General features: G+C 39.1%; 1 protein-coding gene across 1 annotated transcript in view; it reads right to left on the bottom strand.

The window, feature by feature from the left end:
• The window catches only part of ARL8B (ADP ribosylation factor like GTPase 8B), a 35,560-nt gene extending 29,000 nt beyond the window's left edge, over positions 1 to 6,560 (bottom strand). The window contains exon 1 of the mRNA XM_058168529.1: positions 6,253 to 6,560. Coding sequence (XP_058024512.1) covers positions 6,253 to 6,375 — 123 coding nt within the window. The 5' untranslated portion in view covers positions 6,376 to 6,560. The remainder of the gene's footprint in view (positions 1 to 6,252) is intronic.
• Positions 6,561 to 20,142: the final 13,582 nt, after the last annotated feature.

Raw genomic sequence — 20,142 nt, 5'->3', positions numbered from 1 at the left:
AAGTGAAAACCACTCATGCCATAATCACAAAATCTCCAGAACCGTAAAGCCTACAAACTTGAAATTTGCCATGTATGTTCCTCTTGGCTTGTATGCCATAGACAATTTATAATACTATCCTATACTTTACTACCCAAAAGAAAAGGTATATAAAATCACAGTCTAATTTCATTCCCAAAATGAAAAAAAAATGAAAGTTTTACCTAGATTTCTGACCATTATGTTCACTTTAGTTCTTAAACAAAACTTGTAATACAAGAATTATGATGAAGTAATTAGGTAAAACATTAAATATGTATCAACTCCAATCTAAGAAAGGATTCTATCTTTTAACGTTCAATAAATATTAAAAGGGCACAAGAACACCAATACAAAATAAGCCAAAGTCCTGAGCCTATAATTTGGTAAATTATGAATTATTAATTTAAATCTGTTATTGGAGAGATATTGTTATCAATGGAAGACCAATACAAAAGTAAAGCAGGTTTGTAATACCATCTAAAACAATGTAGCATTTACCATATGGCAATAACAACAAAGCCACTGCGCTGCAGCCAAATCTATATATATAAAAGTGAAAACCACTCATGCCATAATCACAAAATCTCCAGAACCGTAAAGCCTACAAACTTGAAATTTGTCATGTATGTTCCTCTTGGCTTCTAGGTGCTCACTAAGAAAGGATTTTTCGAAATGACCATCAGAGCATTAGTATTTCCTATATTATTATTAACACACTCTGATGCTAATTAGTTTCTATTCCCCCTCCCAATCTGAAAATAACTCTGGTGAGAAGGGGATAGGATAAGAGAGGCTTCTGTGGGGCAAGCCTCAGGGAGAGAAGGGGATAGGATAGGGGAGGATTCTGTGGGGCAAGCCTCAGGGAGAGAAGGAGATAGGATAGGGGGATTCTGTGGGACAAGCCTAAGGGAGAGAAGGGGAGAGAAGAGGCTGATTGTAACTATTCATTAATTTTCAAGCTGTGTTGATTTACCAAGCCCAATCACATAGTTTCGCAGTGGAGCACAGTATTCAGCTAGTTGAGTTATAAATGCATAACTCACTTGTTAACCCAGATATATTGGTTATCCTCAAAGTGTTTCTGGACACTATTCAAAATATTGGTCATGACCTAAATAAACCAATTTTTATTTGGGACTTATTTGAGCCTAGTTGACTCCTGAAAGAGAGCATTATATAAATTAAGAAATAAGTTAATTATTAAAGTTAATCAATGGACTTGTGAAGATACATTTTAATAGCTTTTTACTCAACTGAGAAATAAGAAACATCTTAATAGGGCTGGGTAACTGAAGTTTAAAAATCAGCGTAACCATTACATGACAGCCAAGAATTAGGGCTTTCTGTAGTTATTTTGTCGTTATCTGTACTTTTTATGCTCAGATTTGGTAATCTTATGACTACACAAATTGAATTAACAAATAATTGTCTATCACTTATAATAAATTCTATTTCTGCTTTAAAAATTTAAGTTTAATTTTCTTATATACAAAACCTTCCCTTCTTTCCACATAGAATTCTGTATCTCAACCTGCTCTATGTTATTCCATTTTAGACTAATAAACCAATTTTTATTAAGATGAAAAATTCTTTTTCGTAAATAAAAATTATGTTATAAATAGCAACTCAGTTGATGCTGTTTTTTTTCCAATAATTTGATTCATCAATAAAAACAAAAATCTTATTTCATCTATACAAACACAGCCACACATGCCAAGTTAAAGATAGCTGACAATTCATCTGAAAGGTTACAAGAGGTTACAAGAGGGCATGTTTACTTTGAAGATTATTTTGAAAGGAAGCTAACACAGACAGCCTTCTCATCTCAAAAAATAATTGGAGTAAGAAACTAGCATAAATCATTGCTGATATATTTTGGCTTCACCATTATAATTCAATAATACCTCACTTAAAGATATTTGCTTTGTAAACTTCAAAAAAGTAATATAATTGTCAAAGAACAAGACATTCAGGATCATGTTTTATTAGTTTAATAAAATTAACTAATAAAATTTGGCTATATATTAACTCAAGTATTCTGCAAAACATTGTCATAGCAATACATTTAGTACTTGAGTGCTGATCATAGAAATATATTCCATGAATATTTGCCTAATTTTCCTGTTATTTTCTTTTACCTAGGCAAGTGGGCTGATTTCAGCCTTCTGTAGTTTACTTCTCTTTTATCAGCCACAGAAGTCATCAATATATTTTAAATTTAAAGGAGAAATCCCTATTCAGAATCAATTTCAGGACCTATTTTATTTGTGGTTCAGACCCAAAACTCTTATGAATTTTTAGCAATGCCCAAAGCACCATTTCTAAACATTTTTTTAAAAAAAAATTATATAGGAATAAGAGGGAGAGAATTTGTCTATTTCCTTCATCAATTTCTTAAGGAACCTGCAATGATTTCCCCACTTTAGAAGTAAATTATTTCAGGGAAAATGTTGGATTAGTTAAACTTTAAATCCCAACTCTAACCTATACCCATCCAAATAAAATACAGGACCTGAAATAAAAGAGTGAATCAAATAGAGTAGAATCTTCAAGCACCTACTCAACAACCTATAGATACGAGCTACATTCTTCCTCAAAAATAGTGTTTTGCTGCCAGAGAACACATCAAGAACCTTTCAAACAATGAACAAGACTGTATCTTAGGATCCTATTTTACCTAATCTATACTAAAGCTTTTCTGCATGTATCAACCAAATTAAAAAGAACATGTCAACAAGCTCATCTCCCAAATAGAACATGAATAACAAATGAAGGCAAATATATATAGATCACAGGATAATATCTATGGAGATTCTCAGACATCCAAGTCATGTTTGTCCCAAAGGTGCTTTTTCAAAAGGCAACTGGGCTTTCTGGTTTTTCTTTGAAGACATTTCACTTCTTATCCAAAAAGCTTCTTCAGCTATGACTGGATGGTGGGAAATGGAAGGATTTATTTTCCTTGCAGACAGCTGGTCATTTGCATTCAATGCAAGTCATTAAGGTCACCTGGAAGTTTATGTTTCATCAGGGTCACCTGAGTGATACAAATGGGTGTGGAGCCTTCTTGGAACTGTTAAAAGGACTGTGTTGTAGATTGAAGATGCTATATTTCTCCCCCTCTGTTGAGAGAGGGCTGTTCAATTTTGACACAGATGGTCTCTTTGACCCCTCTTTTAAACCAGTGGTCCTCTCTGTCCAAAATGTGGACTTTACTGTCTTCAAAAGAGTGGCCTTTGTCTTTTAAATGCAGAGGGACTGCTGAATGTAGTCCTGAGGGGTTTGTTCTCCTATGTTGTGCCATGTGTTTATGATCCCAGAATAATGTTGCAGGATCCAGTCTGGGTCAGTCACTGGGACCAGAGGTTTTGTCTTCTGAATTTCAGACTCAATCTTCAGAGAATTCCTTTCTCTAGCAGAAGGTCCAGTGACTGACCCAGATTGGATCCTAGAACATTAATCCACCCAAAAAAAACAGAGGTCAGTTTCATTTAAATACCCCCTTAAGAAGGCATCTGAAAATCTTGTCAGAATTAGGGTTGTATCCATCATACTTAAAAAAAATACAATATATCAATGAATTTTAAAATTTAAATTGCTTCAATTGCCTGCTTCTATCACAGATAATATACTTACACATTTTGCTAGTAAGAGTGATAACTCATTTAAATATATTTACAAATGCACTGTTCCCTAAGTTCAGGGCAAGATTACATGGTATTCTCTACAAAGCATAGTTTGGTTTGTAAAGTACCTTCCTTGCTTATTCTTTTTTTATGCACATTATTGATACAAATGTAATAAAAGCCAAGCAGGATCCATTTCTAAGTTTCATAATCAAAAAGAGAAAATATTTACATACCAAGTTTATTATATTGAGGGAGGGGCTGTAAAGAACTAGTAGTATTTAACATGTGATGAAGCTGTAGTGTTATACTGCAAGCTATAAAACCATAACTGTAAATTATAACAATACAAAAACTGTAAATTACAACATTACAAATACCTTAAATATACCAAAATGATAATTCTAGACCAACAGTGAACAATACTGTTACCAAGAACACCCAACTTAGCTACACATACCTTGTTTGTTCTGTAAAAACTAACACATTAAAAAAAAACACCAACAAAGAATTTTGAGCTAATTTCAGCATGCATAATCAAGTCAACTGCTAAATTAAAGAGGCATGTTCTGCCTCAAACAAGAAAAGGTTGTGCCTCAAACAAGAAAAGGTTGTGCCTCAAACAAGAAAAGGTTGTGCCTCAAACAAGAAAAGGTTGTGCCTCAAACAAGAAAAGGTTGTGCCTCAAACAAGAAAAGGTTGTGCCTCAAACAAGAAAAGGTTGTGCCTCAAACAAGAAAAGGTTGTGCCTCAAACAAGAAAAGGGTGCCTCAAACAAGAAAAGGTTGTGCCTCAAACAAGAAAAGGTTGGGAACCACTGTTCTAAACTGTACCGCTGCAAAAGCATTTCTTAATCTATCCCAACCAGTTTCCATCAGCAGTTTGACCCCACCCTCCTATTGTTGCTGCTTTAAGTAAAAGGCCACTTTGTTCTATCATATGACTCTCATAGATGTTACTCACTAACTCTTATCTTTCTAAATCCCCTCAGTCTTTATTAAGTATGCCATACAAATTCAGCTTATTCCAGTACCAAAGTAATAGATAAAAAGCACTGTTCTAAGAAGCTGTATGGATAAAAGCCTATTAAACTATAACATTGTAATTTTTGCTACAAATTATCTGATGAAGATTCATATTCCCAAATCCCAAAGCATACCAAAAGATTTCTGTTTGTATCTAAGACTGCAAGTTACAAAACTTTTGAGAGTTATCCCACTTAACTGAGAATTACTACTAAATATACATGCATAAGTTCACAGAGCTAATTGTTTTAATACTGTCTGAGAAGAAAATTAGCATCCAGGTAAAATTAAGACTACGACAAAGAAAAGTATCTGTTACACCACAGAATACCTTGCCTCTGAGGTGCAAGAAGATTGCTAGTTCCACAAGAGGTAGCCTCAATTCTCACTTAGGAAAGCAAGACTACAGGCAAGTGGTTAAAAATGTACAATAAATTTTGAATGTTATAACCAACTTTTGATATATGAGTGAGCCATCTATATGTTTTCTGGAAAATCTCAGACACACAGGGGAGCTTCCAGGACAACCCTGAGTTCTCTGATGGATCCCACAATATTCAGTCCTACATAACGAGGCCAATCTCTACACATGTAAGTGCATTCTCTACATATAAGTGATCTTGCATTCAGTGTCAAATCTTAAACCTTGCATCCCATTTCTTCAAAAGGCAGGAAAAACCCCAAAGCAAGGCAGAGCGCCATAAAGCCAAACTGCCTGTTTTTTTGTCTCCTCCGCCACCCTGGGGAATCTCTACCCTACACTATTAGACGATTCCTTTTTGGGGGGGGGGGGCGGGATGCCACACCCACAGAAGATTCAGAATGACAACAGCCCCAAGGACGGGAGGGAGGGTTAATTCAGAGCAAGCAGCTCCTGACCTTGCTCATCCCAAAGGAGCGCTTACTACGCAGGAAGCTCCGGTCCAGCCAGGTGAAGATACCAATCTGGTTTTCTCCAAAACGTTGAGTAAGAACAATTGGGTTTTAAAAAAAAAAATCCCAGAAAGAAATGAAGAAATCCTCAGCCCCACCCCATGCCCAAAAAAGACGAAGCCTCAGTTCCTAAAACAGGCAGCAGCATCCGAAGCTTAATAACCTGCACCAAGCCACGGGGGCCCGGATAGCTTACTAGTATGTAGCGCCAACGCTGCCCAGAAAACATCGTGCGTGGGGAATAGACTCGGGAAGGGGTGGGAGAGGAAAGGATCGATCTTTCTTCTTTGCAGGCGTTTTTCGTACGTGACCCTGCTTAACAAGCCGCCACCGTAAAGGCAGCATTTAAAAGCCAGCGTTTGCAGACCAAAGGGCTTTCACCACCACCACCCTCCCAGGTTGCGTGGGACACGTTCTCCTGCCGTGGCACCTTTCTCCTATATGCAGGAGGCACTTTAAATATATATATAAATATAAGGGGGATGATGAGCCGGTTTCTGGTCCCGCTGTGGATTCCCGGGCAGGCGGCGAAGCAGCCACCCGGGGCAACCCCTTCTCTTTCCCCTCCCCAAACTCCAGCCGGGCAGAAAGAGCCGAGCCGAGCCGGGGCTGTGGTGGTCGGGGGGGCGCTCCGAAGCCTCTCTCACCGCGATGACGTTGACGAAGGTGGTCTTGCCCGAGTACTGCAGCCCGACCAGCGTCAGCTCCATCTCTTCCTTCCAGAAGAGCGACCGGAACCAGTCCAGCAGCCGAGACAACAAGGCCAGCATGGTGGCAGCGACAGCAGCCCAGCCCCCCGCGTCTCTCTCTCCCCTGCGTCCGCCTCGCCGGCTCAACTCGTTCCGCTTCGCCTTCCGTCACCACGACACCGACTCACTCCCGGCGGCTGCAGCTGTTCCCCCCTCTGGCTCCTGGCGTCCGTGGGTCATATGACGGGCTCGGCGTGCCGTAGGACAAGAACGGCTCCCGTCTCTCCGGCTTGCTCGCGGGTGGCCTCACAGCGGCCTCTGCCGGCAGCGGCGAGGCGCCACACCCGTGGAAGACTTCAAGGAGGCGGAGAGGCCGAGTGGGACGGACAAGAACACCTTCCTTTTAAAACTCCACCTGATAGAGAGCCGAGGCAGCAAAAGGAGACGCTGGGAGGAGCCGGGGGAGCCAAAGCTGGTCTGGGTTCAAAAATTTTGCTCTTTCTCACCTCTGGGTGCAATTCCTGCCTCTCGCCCCGATCAGGAAGAAATTTGAGCCAGAATTCACTTTGAAGTGATGTTAAGTGAGACCTTGATCCTGGTTGAATTGTTATTTTGTTTGTGCGCACGTGCCTTTGAGTCAGTTTTGATTCGTTGCCACTGCCTGGACAAGTCCCTGCGGTTTTCTTGGCATGAGTTTGGAAGTGGTTTGCCAATTGCCTGCTTTCTAGGGCTTATTATAATTATTTAGTTAGTCTAGGGCATATCACACACGGACTAGCAATATCTATCAACATTACATCTAAATTAGTAAAGCACAACAAAATATAAATGTTAAAAAGATCTATGTTTTTTTTATTTTTTTTATTTTGAATTTATACCCCGCCCTTCTCCGAAGACTCAGGGCGGCTTACATTGTGTTAAGCAATAGTCTTCATCCATTTGTATATTATATACAAAGTCAACTTTATTGCCCCCAACAATCTGGGTCCTCATTTTACCTACCTTATAAAGGATGGAAGGCTGAGTCAACCTTGGGCCTGGTGGGACTTGAACTTGCTGTAATTGCAAGCAGCTGTGTTAATAACAGACAGACTTAGTCTGCTGAGCCACCAGAGGCCCTGTTCAAATACCAATCTCTAGGGCCTAGGCCAGTGATGGCTAACCGTTTCTGGACCGAGTGCCCAAAACATGCATGTATGTATGCGGATGCACATGTGCAAACCCCCAAAATGCAGTGCGAGTGCCACCTGCACATGCACACACGTCCCCTACGCATGCACCACCTCCCCACACCCTGTTTTGGCTTCCAGGTTGAGCTTTCCAGGCCCAAAACGGCACGGGGAGTGGGGCTTGCACGGTGCCCCGTGCTGGCTTCCAGATTGGTGCAGGAGGCCTTCCAGGCCCAAAACAGGGCATGGGGGGGCATGCATATGAACCCCCAAAATGCAATGCAAGCACCCCTGTGCACATGCCCCCCCCACCCCCGTGCATGCATGACAAAGACCCAAAGACTGGCTGGCTGTGGAGCTGGGCTGGGGTGATGGCTGACTTGGTCGCAGAGAGGGCTCCGCGTGCCACCTGTGGCACACAGGTCATAGGTTCGCCATCATGGGCCTAGGCCATAGGCCAGCGGTTCTCAACCTGTGGGTCAGGACCCCATTGGGGGTCGAATGACAATTTGCCAGAGGTCGCCTAAGACCATCGGAAATATGGGAAGTATACTTGCGAGTCAAAGAATCGCGCTCCAATGGTTGACTCCACAAGCCAGCTGCAGGCTCTTCAGATCACTAGCCGAATTCGGCTTCAGGCGTGATGAATTAAAAAAGAGAGAAATCTTTGCTCTGATGTCTCCCTCTCAAGACAGCTGCAATCACTCCCAATCGCTAGCCTAATCTGGCTTCAGGAGCAATAAACTTAATAGGGGAGCAGTCTCCGCTTTAATGCCTCTGTCCTCAAGGCAATCGCAAGCAGTTCAGATCGCTAGCCAATACGGCTTCAGGCGCGATAAATTCAAAACGAAAATAATTTTATGGTTGGGGTCGCCACATCGTGGGGAATTGTATTAAAGGGGCCGCCACATTGTAGGGAATTGTATTAAAGGGGTCGCAGCACTATAAGGGTTGAGAACCACTGCCCTAGGCCATCTAACCATTGAAGCACAGCATCATTTATATTTTTAAAAAATTGCATCCTGGACCAGTATATGCCCTCAGTTTACAGCTGGTCACCATGTGATTTACAGTTTGACTAGGACCCTCTCAGTCACATTGTGGGGAAAATACTATGTCCCATTTGTACAGAGAGACCCAACATGTGAGATGCAAATCCTATTCAGGATGACATGTAAGAAGAAGTCAACACACACACCCCTTTATCCCAAATAAAATATTAGCCATAAGGAAAAGCCTCAGAAAAGCCAAAAGACCAAGACTAATAAAAAACTGCTTGAAGCCTATTCCACATTCCAGTCAGACACCTAAAGAAAACATTGTAAGAAGAAGCTAACTGCAGATGCTGGCAGTTAAGGAGATAACGAGCTTAATAAAAGAGGAAGCCAACTACATAGATGGCTCCATTCATAAGCAAAGCAAATACTTCCAGCAGAAGTCCATTCAAGACAGGATAATTTCAAAACCCCTACAGTAACGTTTGACAGCTAACAAAAGCCAAGTAATAGGATTATAACAAGCAGACCCTCACCCAAAATCCAGCACAGGACATAAGTCATCAACCACAATGGGAATTGCCCAACACATTCTTTAGAAACACAAAGCCCATATTGCACAAATCTCAAACTTCAACAACACAGAGCCATATAAGAACTCAGCTAGTTGTTTAGCTGACCCAGAACTGCATGCTGTCTTTGTGTGTGGTTCTGTTCACCAATACACCTTTTTTCCAATCAGCCTCCATGTTGTTTCCAGCATCTTTCTTCCAGTTTGGAACTGAACCAGATATATTTTCCTCCCAACGTGGTAATTCAAAATGTGGCACTTTTTTTATGGGATCATTTATATGACTTCTGTCATGATTTAAGAGCTGATCAGCCACTACGATGGGGTAATGCTAGGGATGAGTCAGCACTGTTTTTGGACTGATATCACTGTAATAAGAAGAGACCCTGTATCTGTGTGTGTGTGTTTCCATGCTGTAATTGTTGATTGCTGTTCATTTGAGTTCTGACCAAAGTACTTGTATGTATATATTATTTTTAGATAAAACTACTATTTAAATAACGAACCTCTGTTTACTGTATTTGCTCCTGGGTTGTCTCACATAGTCACGCTCTGTGCACTCTGACATCTTATATCTCGGCATTCACTGATCCATTTGGTTTTCCATTGGGAATCAGTATTGGGTAGATGTTGTGCAAGTGCCAGTGCCAGCCGGAGTTTCTTGGGTTTGAGTCTTCCAGATGATAAATGAGAAAGGTCATCATGCTTCTGGAGGAGCGATTTGTTCATAATTTTTCTTTATTCCCTGACTAGTGTATCTTCACTTCATAAAGCTGGTGGTCCTGTATGCCTCAGAACCCAAAGCCAGTAAATCAGAGTGGATTTAATGCCTAGGGCTGAGAGAAAATGACGGGCCCAAAGCCATCCAGCGGGCTTTTTGCTTCAGCAGAACTAAATAGATTTTTTTTTTTTATTGGCCAAGTGGACACACAAGGAATTTATCTTGGTGCATATGCTCTACGTGTACATAAAAGAAAAGATATCTTCATCAAGGCACAACACTTACAACACTTAATGATAGACATAGGGTACAAATTTAACACTTAATGATAGAACACTTAATGATAGTCATAGGCAACAGATAAGCGATCAGGAAACAATCAATATAAACATAAATTGTAAAGATACAAGCAACAAAGTTACAGTCATACAGTCATAAGTGGAAGGAGATGGATGATGGGAATGATGAGAAGATTAATAGTAGTGCAGATTTAGTAAATAGTTCGACAGTGTTGAGGGAATTATTTGTTTAGCAGAGAGATGGCCTTGGGGAAAAACTGTTCTTGTGTCTAGTTGTTCTGGTGTGCAGTGCTTTGTAGCATCATTTTGAGGGTAGGAGTTGAAACAATTTATGTCCAGGATGTGACGGATCTTAAATATTTTCACAGCCCTCTTTTTGACTCATGCAGTATACAGGTCCTCAATGGAAGGCAGGTTGGTAGTGATTGTTTTTTCTGCAATTCTAATTATCCTCTGAAGTCTGTGTCTGTCTTGTTGGGTTGCAGAACCAAACCAGATAGTTATAGAGGTGCAGATGACAGACTCAATAATTCCTCTGTAGAACTGGATCAGCAGCTTCTTGGGCAATTTGAACTTTCTGAGTTGGCGCAGAAAGAACATTCTTTGTTGTCCGTTTTTGATGACTTTTTGATGTTAGCTGTCCATTTTAGATCTTGCGATATGGTAGAACCTAGAAATTTGAAGGTTTCTAATATTGATACTGTGTTGTCTAGTATTATGAGAGGTGGAAGTATGGAAGGGTTTCTCCTAAAGTCTACCACCATTTCTACGGTTTTGAGTGTGCTCAGTTTCAGATTGTTCCAGTCGCACCACAAGGCTAGTCGTCCCACAACCTCCAGTCTGTCATGGTCCCTCAGTTTCTAACTATTAACTTGCAGTGTTAATTGACTATTTTGTTTCATTGCACTATTTTCATCTCACACATTTGATGTGCTTGGTATAGAACATGATACATTCTGCCTTTGAGGTAATTTTTTTTTTCGTTTAATTTAGGATATATACTGAAACACCACTGGTTTTCCCCAAGCATTCTGTGGTCTTAGGCAGACTAGAGATTGCATATGAGACATAGTGTTTACTTTAAAATGATGGTGTGATCAGAAGATGGGGGACAAGTTGTCAGTCTTTTGCCATGATCAGATCACTCTGTGCATGCATATTGTTGTCTCACACAAACTGCAGGAATGATAGACAAAACAGTTGGACTAAGAAACCAGCTGGATCCAGAGAGTTTTCTGAAGGTCCTTAGAAATTTTTCCCAGAGAATAAAAAAATGTGTCCAACTGTACTCTTTGTCACTAGGAAGTTAGATGAGATTGCTCCCAAGCAGCTGCTTTTTGGTGCCAGATACTTGGGGTTCCTTGCAGTAGTGGGTTTCAAATGCCAGCGCTACCAATGATCCAATGATCCATCTGTTAAGCTACTGAAGTTCGCAGATGACACAACAGTGATTGGTCTCATTCGAGACAATGACGAATCCGCATATAGACAAGAGGTCGAACGACTAGCCTTGTGGTGCAACCAAAACAATCTGGAACTGAACACACTCAAAACCGTAGAAATGGTGGTAGACTTTAGGAAAAACCCTTCCATACTTCCACCTCTCACAATACTTGACAACATAGTATCAACAGTAGAAACCTTCAAATTTCTGGGTTCTATCATATCACAAGATCTCAAATGGACAGCTAACATCAAAAACATCATTAAAAAAGGACAACAAAGAATGTTCTTTCTGCGCCAACTCAGTAAGCTCAAACTGCCCAAGGAGCTGCTGATCCAAATCTACAGAGGAATTATTGAGTGTCATTTGCACCTCTATAACTGTCTGGTTCGGTTCTGCAACCCAACAAGAAAAACACAGACTTCAGAGGATAATTAGAACTGCAGAAAAAATAATTGCTACCAACCTGCCTTCCATTGAGGACCTGTATACTGCACGAATCAAGAAGAGGGCCGTGAAAATATTTACAGAGCCCTCACATCCTGGACATAAACTGTTTCAACTCCTACCCTCAAAACGATGCTATAGAGCACTGCACACCAGAACAACTAGACACAAGAACAGTTTTTTCCCGAAGGCCATCACTCTGCTAAACAAATAATTCCCTCAACACTGTCAGACTATTTACTGAATCTGCACTACTATTAATCGTTTCATAGTTCCCATCACCAATCTCTTTCCACTTATGACTGTATGACTATAACTTGTTGCTGGCAATCCTTATGATTTATATTGATATATTGATCATTAATTGTGTTGTAAATGTTGTACCTTGATGAACGTATCTTTTCTTTTATGTACACTGAGAGCATATGCACCAAGACAAATTCCTTGTGTGTCCAATCACACTTGGCCAATAAAATTCTATTCTACTCTATTCTATTCTACCAGTTCGCTATTGGTAGCGCACAGGGGCACGCACCTGCTTTGCGGGTGCACGGAGCTTCTGTGCATGCACAGAGTGTTTTTGATGATGTCTGGGCGGGTGGGCAGAGCCTCCCACTGCCACCGCTACCAGTTCACCCTAACCGGTAGAAACCCACCCCTGATTCCTTGAAATGTAAAGCAATATGAGAGACTTCCTGTTTGGCACCGTAGGTGATGGCGGTGATCTTTACGATCACCAACCTCTGGATTATGTGGAATCGCTAGGACAGCTTAAATCTGCTGTCCAGCGGTTCGGAAAACCCCCTCTTCGGGAGAAGGAGAAGGGGTGAGCTGAGGGCAGAGGTTGAATTTCCCTAAAGCCCCTGAGAAAAAAGGGGTTTGAAGGGTTAAGTTCCCTCCAGCAACCCGAAGAGCTCCAGATCCGAGGATTCTTCTGCTTTGGCGGAACCAATCACCACGACCAAACGCCGAGATTTATTTTGGACAATAAAGGATTATACCGGACAGAACGAAAGTGGGAGAACTTTAAGCAAGTAGCCAAGCCGATTCCCCGATACTTTGTAACAAGCTTGAAAACAGCAAGAAAATGGAGGCGAATTGTTAACAAGTTAACGAGTGGAAAGCGAAAGTGATACTTTCAGCGTGTGCCTCTGCAGTTGGTAATTTGCATGTTACTTGCTGCTTTAACTCTTTGCTGCCTGCTGATAGAATCTAGGAGATTTTTTAAATACTGCTTTAAAAGACTGTGTTTCTCAGAAGTTAAGAAGATTTAAAGTGAATATTAAGTTGGAAATAAATAAATAAATAATTTTATAGAAGATGGCAGCCAAACAATTAAAGTCTACTGTAACAAAGAGCTCTGGAACTTTATCAGCTGGTGCCTCTCCAGCTCATACAGCAGAGACTAGAACATTGAATTTAGAGGCGTTACAAGAGAACTTAAAAGGCTTTATAGAAGAAAAATTTAAAGTTATAACTGATGAGATGTCTGAAATGAAAGAGCAGATATCAGAAATTCAAGTGGGAAATAAAGAAGTTAAAGAAGGATTTGTAATGGCAGTACAAAGTTTGGCAACGAATGTGATTTTATTAGAAGAGGAGGTTGAAGTAATTAAGCAATGTAATTTAAAATTAGAAAATAAAATGGCTGAATTTCAAAGTAAAATGGAAAAGACAGAGGATGAAATAGTTTTGATACAATACAGAAATATGGAATTTGCTCTAAGAATTCGTGGTCTGAAAGAGAATAAAGAAGAGGATTTAAGGGAAATTTTTTCTGAAGTATTTGCTGAGATATTAGCAGCTCGTCCAGTAGATGTGGCTTATCAAATTGATAAAATATATCGTGTGAATTCTTGGATAGCAAGGCAAAAAAAGTTGCCAAGGGATGTTGTTATTTATTTTACAAATAGAACAGTGAGAAATCAGATTTTGCAAGCCTCATATAAGGGGGAGAAGATTCAGATTGCTGGTCAGGATATTTTAATATTAAAGGAAATTCCACCAAAATGTTAAGAGCTAGAAAGGAATTTGCCTTCCTGGTGAATGAACTTAAAAAACGTCAGATTGAATATAGATGGGATATTCCAACTGGTATAATAGTATATTATGCAGGGAAAGTACATCGTCTCAATACAGTTGGAAAAGCAGAGAATTTTATGTTGAGGCATTAAAGTTGGAAGTCTTTCTCCACTGGATGCTAGAAGAAAGGAGACTGAAGTGAAGGAAAGAGAAGTGAAGCAGGTTCAAGAACAGATTGCGATGGAAGAAGATTTATTACAAGTGTTGGAAATACCTATGACGGGTCCAGATTCAAAAGAACAAAGGCTGACAAGAGCTGCTGCTAACCGCAAGGAACAAGAGATGAAGGCACAACAACAACTGGCAACTACTACAACGGAAACAGTGGGAGGAGCAAGGCCTAAAGCAAAATGTGATTTGCGGCTAGTGTTCCAAAAGTTTCCTTTGGCCGATAATGGCAATTAAACTATTATCTTGGAATGTTAATGGTTTGAATTCACCGCAGAAGAGAAGGAAAGTATTTCATTATTTGAAACAATTTAAAAATGACATTACTTGTTTACAAGAAACACATATTAGATCTTTAGACCAGAAATATTTGATAAATTCAAAACTGGGAGTACATTTTGTTGCCTCCTCTTTGGAGAAAAAAAATGGTTTAGTTATATATATAAAGAAGGATATATCAGCAAAATTAATTGAGGTGGATAAGCAAGGAAGATACATTGCTATTGAACTCTTGTTGGAGGGAAAGAAGACATTATTAATAGGAGTTTATGCTCCAAATCAACAACAAGAAAATTTTTTCAAGTTTTTACATAAAAGAATAGTATTTTGGGATTATAAATCATATATATTAATGGGTGATTGGAATGGTGTGTTGGATACTCAAAAAGACAAAAAAAGCTTAAGGAAGGTATCAAGCCGGGCCAAATTACCAAAGGCTTTTTTTGAAATGATGGAGGACTTGGAATTAAGAGATATTTGGAAGAACATAATACAGAAGAGAGGATTTTACCTTCTTTTCTGATAGGCACCAATCATTTTCGAGGATTGATTTTATTTTGATTACTAATGACTTGTATTCTAGAGTGAAGAAGGCGAAGATTTGTTCAAGAACTTTATCTGATCATAGTCCAGTTTGGATTGAATTTGATCGGGAAAAGGAGGCTAGGAGATCATGGAGGTTGAATGAGAATTTGTTTAAATATGAACAAAATGTAAATGAATGTAAAAACAAATGAAAGAATTTTTATTATGAATATGAAAAAGAGACATCTATAGAGATGATTTGGGACTCCAGTAAGGCTTATATGAGAGGAAATCTTATACAAATGAATATTAAATACAAAATAAATTGCAGAAAAAGAAAAAGGAACTGGAAGAGGAAATTAAAAAGAAAGAACAATTATTGATAAATAGCCCAGGAAATAGTAAAATAAAAGAATCAATAAATATATTGAGAGGTCAGTTTAATATGTTGATGGCAGATCAAGTAGCAATTAATTTACAATATGTAAAACATAATACGTTTAATAATGCCAATAAGCCAGGAAGATGGCTTGCCTATTTAATAAGGAAAAAACAGAAATCACGAACGATTGATAAAATAGAATATAGGGGTAAGGAAGTTTATCAAAAGAACTTGATTAAAAAAGCATTTTTAGAGTAGGGGTCTTAAAATGCCTAATTTAAAATTGTATTATGAAGCAGTTGTTTTATCATTAATTACTGATTGGATTAATTTAACTGAGGAAAGAGTTCTGAATATAGAAGGTTATGGTTTGTTATATGGGTGGCATGCCTATTTATTATATGATAAGAAAGTTGATAAAATATTTAAAAATAATATAATTAGAAATGCATTATTGAGGGTTTGGAGGAAATATCAATACAAAATAGAGGGAAAGATTCCAATATGGGCAAACCCGAGACACATGATAGAAAATATAAATATATATCAAAAGATGGAGGTAGTTACTTATAAAGAACTTCTTTGTATGGAAAAGGGGGAGTTACAATTAAAATCTAGAGAAAAGATGGGGGAAGAAGGGAAAAATTATACATGGTTCCAATATGGACAACTACAAGCTAGATGGAAATTAGATCAAAAAATAGGTGTTAAGCAAATTGAGGATAATTTGTTAAACAAATGAGAGATCAAGGTCAACAGCATATTAAGAGGTTGTATAATGTATTAGTAGAAATAGATTCAGAGACTGAACTGGTTAAGGATTGTATGATTAAGTGGGCACAAAATTTTCAGCAACCAATAATGTTGGAAACTTGGGAAAGAATTTGGGTGAGGAATGTTAAATTTACACAAGCGCAAAATATGAGAGAAAATTTTTATAAGATGTTTTATAGATGGCATTTAGACCCCAAAAAATTGTCATGTATGTATCCTAATGTACAGGCTAAATGCTGGAGATGTGATTGTGAAGATGCTACTTATTATCATATATGGTGGACTTGCAAAAAAGTTAAAGCATTTTGGATTAAAGTATGGTGGATCATGCAGAATATTTTGAAAAAGAAGATTAAGTTTACCCCGCAGTTCTTTTTACTAGGAATAATTATGGATTGTACAGCTATAGAGACTAAATTGATTCTGAACTTAATAACAGCCGCAAGACTTTTGATTGCTCAATATTGGAAGAAAGAAGAATTACCTACAATTGAAGAATGGACTCTTAAAGTATCAAATCTGGCAGAAATGGCAAAATTTCTGCTTACTTGAAAGACTATACACAAGAAAAATATATTTTAGAATGGAAAATGTGGATTGATTATATTCAAAATAAGTATCAGATAAAAAAATATCAAATAGCATATGAGTAAATTTAGGAAATAATTTGTATTAGATATATTTTTGAAGGAGAGGGGAATTGAGAGTGTGAATAAGCGTGAGAGACTAGAGATTATAATTTAGGAATTATTTTAGATTATGATTGTTAGTTTTGATACCCTGCATTTTGTTCTGGGAAGTCGGGGTGGGGGTGGGGGTAAAGGGAAGGAATTGGGGGTTGAGGTTAGTGATGGAATGATGGTTAATGTACAGGGATTATTGAAGATGTATAAATATAATTAATGTAGGGTCGGGTCTGACCAGTTGCCATTTTAGAATGGTGGGGAGGGAAAAAAGAGAGAGTAGGAGGTAGGAAAGAGGAGAAGAGGAAGGAAGAGGGGTAGAAGAGGGAGAAGAGTGTAGGGTGGAGGGAGGAGAGGAGGTAGATAAGAGAAGGAGAGGAAGGTTTGGAAAGTAAAAGAAGGTAGAAGAGGGAAGAAGGTTAAAAAGGGGGGTGGTGACTGGGCAGGCCCGACTAATTGTATATAACTGTACATTGGATGAATTATTTGATAAGATTGTAAAAATAAAACTTTTTTATAAAAAAAAAAAAAAAAAAAGAAATGTAAAGCAATATAATGGCAGAAAACAAATCAAGTGAATATGACCACAGGAATATATTGTGGGAATAGGAGCAGCAAAGCATTCCTTCTACAATCTTACTACATCTGCAGACTGGTATCCAGCAACCTTTATAGGAGTTACCCGTGATGTATTGGGGAAAGACAGGTTGAAGATTGCTCTTTGGGCCACTGTGACGTATCTCCACAATTCTTTGCAGAACATATTTGCTCAGTGTTAGGTGGGGAATCTAGTTCAAATAATGCCTTATGAGTCAAAGTAACATTTTTTTGATCCTGTAGCAATACAGGAACCAGATAGGTTTATCAGTGACATGAGTTATACCAGATGGAGCCATTGATCCATCTATTGTCTTTAAAGGTGTGTGGATGGATTTCGGAGGTAATTAAAGCTTTCTTAGGAAGTACTGCCTATTACGAAAGGGGAGTGTCTTGATCAAGCTGGGTTAGACAACATCTGCCCAGTCCCAAATTTATTTTGGGAGAAGATTATGGACATGCTGATAGAGTTTCAGCTAAAGAGATCCTAAACAAACTAGATCTGAATACTTCCCAGTCAGGAGGAACTAAACAGCACTGATGGATCCAAACAAGCTCATACCCAATGTTTTTAACAGTTAACTGTTTTAACTGATCCAACTGATTCAATCCCAGTCACTAGATTAGTTTAGGGGGAGGACATCTGTGACTGCTTGGACTTCTGAGTCCTCTTGGATTGAGATCTCCTTTGGATCACCAAGTGGAAATTTTTGACCACATAGCTTCCCAATGAACCTTTCTGGACTGGGAAGCATTTACAACCATGACTCATGCCCTCTTTGTTTTGTACTTAGACTGTCTTTGAAAACAACTTAAAATGCAGGTGATACAAAATGCAGTGGTCTGGTTCTTAACAGAGACAATAAGATTCAATAGCCGATCGGTTCTGCAGGCGTGGCTTGGTGGGCATGGCAGGGGAAGGATACTGCAAAATCTCCATTCTATCCCCACTCCAGGGGAAGGATATTGCAAAATCTCCATTCCCACCCAACTCGGGGGCCAGCCAGAGGTGGTATTTGCCGGTTCCCTGAACTACTCAAAGTTTCAGCTACCGGTTCTCCAGAACCTGCCAGAACCTGCTGAATAGCACCCTGTTCTGGATACAATTGAAGATGGTGGTTGTAACCTATGAACTTGTACAAAGATCTGGATGGTCTTTCTCACTAAATGCAGCTTGTCCTGAAAAAAAGAGTATATTTTGTAACTCAATGTTGGACTGTGGAGTTCTTGGTATTCTCTGAACTTGATTGTTTTCTTGTAAACATTTCACTAACAAACTAGGTAACATCATCAGTGCACTGGTGATGTCATCTAGTTTGGTAATGAAACATCTACAAAAAACAACAACAGCAACCACCAAGCTCAGAGAACATCAAGGACCCCACAGTAACTTGTCCTGTGCATCTCATGGGAAGAGTTACTGAGAGTCTCTCCCAGGCATAGTGGGAACATGCCTTCTTGATGGTATAGGAAGTTAGCACCCATCCCTCTCCTAGAAGAATGAAATATTTTAGAAAATATTTAAAAACGCAGAATATATTTCCCTGGATGAGAAATGGAGAAACATGTTTTAAAGACAAAGCAGCTTCCTGACTCCCCCACCTTTGTCAATGGGTCAGAGACAGAAACTCACTCCCCCCACCTTTGTCAATGGGCCAGAGACAGAAACCCATTCTCCCCACCTTTGTCAATGGGCCATCATCATCTGCAACACAATAGGACCCACCTAGCAACAGAAACTCACCACATGACACCGGGGAAGATTACATCAGCCAGCAAGGCTAGCTAAGACCCCACCCCCTGGGAGTCTGACAACCAATCAGGATACTCTTCTTATTTATTTATTATTTATTTATTTATTTATTTTTTATTTTATTTATTTGCATTTATTTATTTATTTCTTGTGCCCCAAAAAGCATAAAGCCAGGGTCTCAGCCCTTTTCTGTTCAGGAACTCAAGCCATGTGATCCTGACCAACATTAAACCATCTTTCCAAGCAGCCTCCATGTTTCCAGTGTCTTTGTCCCCACTTGGAACTGAACCCAGATGGATATTTCTTCCAACAATGGCAACCCCCATACTGTGGAATCCTACATCTCTTGAAAAAGACCACCGGTCCTGCTCCCTCCATTCCTGTGTGCTTTGGGAGCAATGCACTTGATGACAATTTGATTTCTGTGGGTTTGGTTATACTGATTACATCTACCTGCTTGTTTTTATCTGTTTTGTCAAAGTGTAAACCACTCTGTGTCTTTTTGTGCCAATAAATAGCACAAAAGCAAAATGATCTGGGGATCATCCTATAAAAGAGATCACATCCTTTAAAAAAACCATTACAATTCTTGTGCTAATTGGCTGGGATCTAAATAGTTCAGGTGGTGTCATTTGCAGGAACTGATAGAAATAGCCTTCCTTCCCTCCTTTGGAAACTAGGTAAAAGGGCCATGACTGAGTTAACAGAATATAAATATGAAAAGAAATGCCCCACTGAAGAGTGAATGTCTTTTTTCCAAGTAAACATGACTGATATTAGTATGTTTGATAAATGATAAGGCAGGACTTCAATGTGTTCAGTCACTGTGACTTTCATTCCATTTCTATTTTGTATTCTGTCACTGGGCTTTAATTGCTTTTAACCTAGCCATAAACCTAACTATAAAACTACTTTCTGTGGTTTTCCTTGTCTAAATAAGAATATAGCAACATCTAGAT

This window comes from Ahaetulla prasina, chromosome 2, assembly GCF_028640845.1.
Source record: "Ahaetulla prasina isolate Xishuangbanna chromosome 2, ASM2864084v1, whole genome shotgun sequence".
In the NCBI taxonomy this organism is placed as follows: Eukaryota; Metazoa; Chordata; class Lepidosauria; order Squamata; family Colubridae; genus Ahaetulla; species Ahaetulla prasina.
The sequence above is the reverse complement of the archived record's forward strand: the minus strand, read 5'-3'. Positions and strand labels throughout refer to the sequence as shown.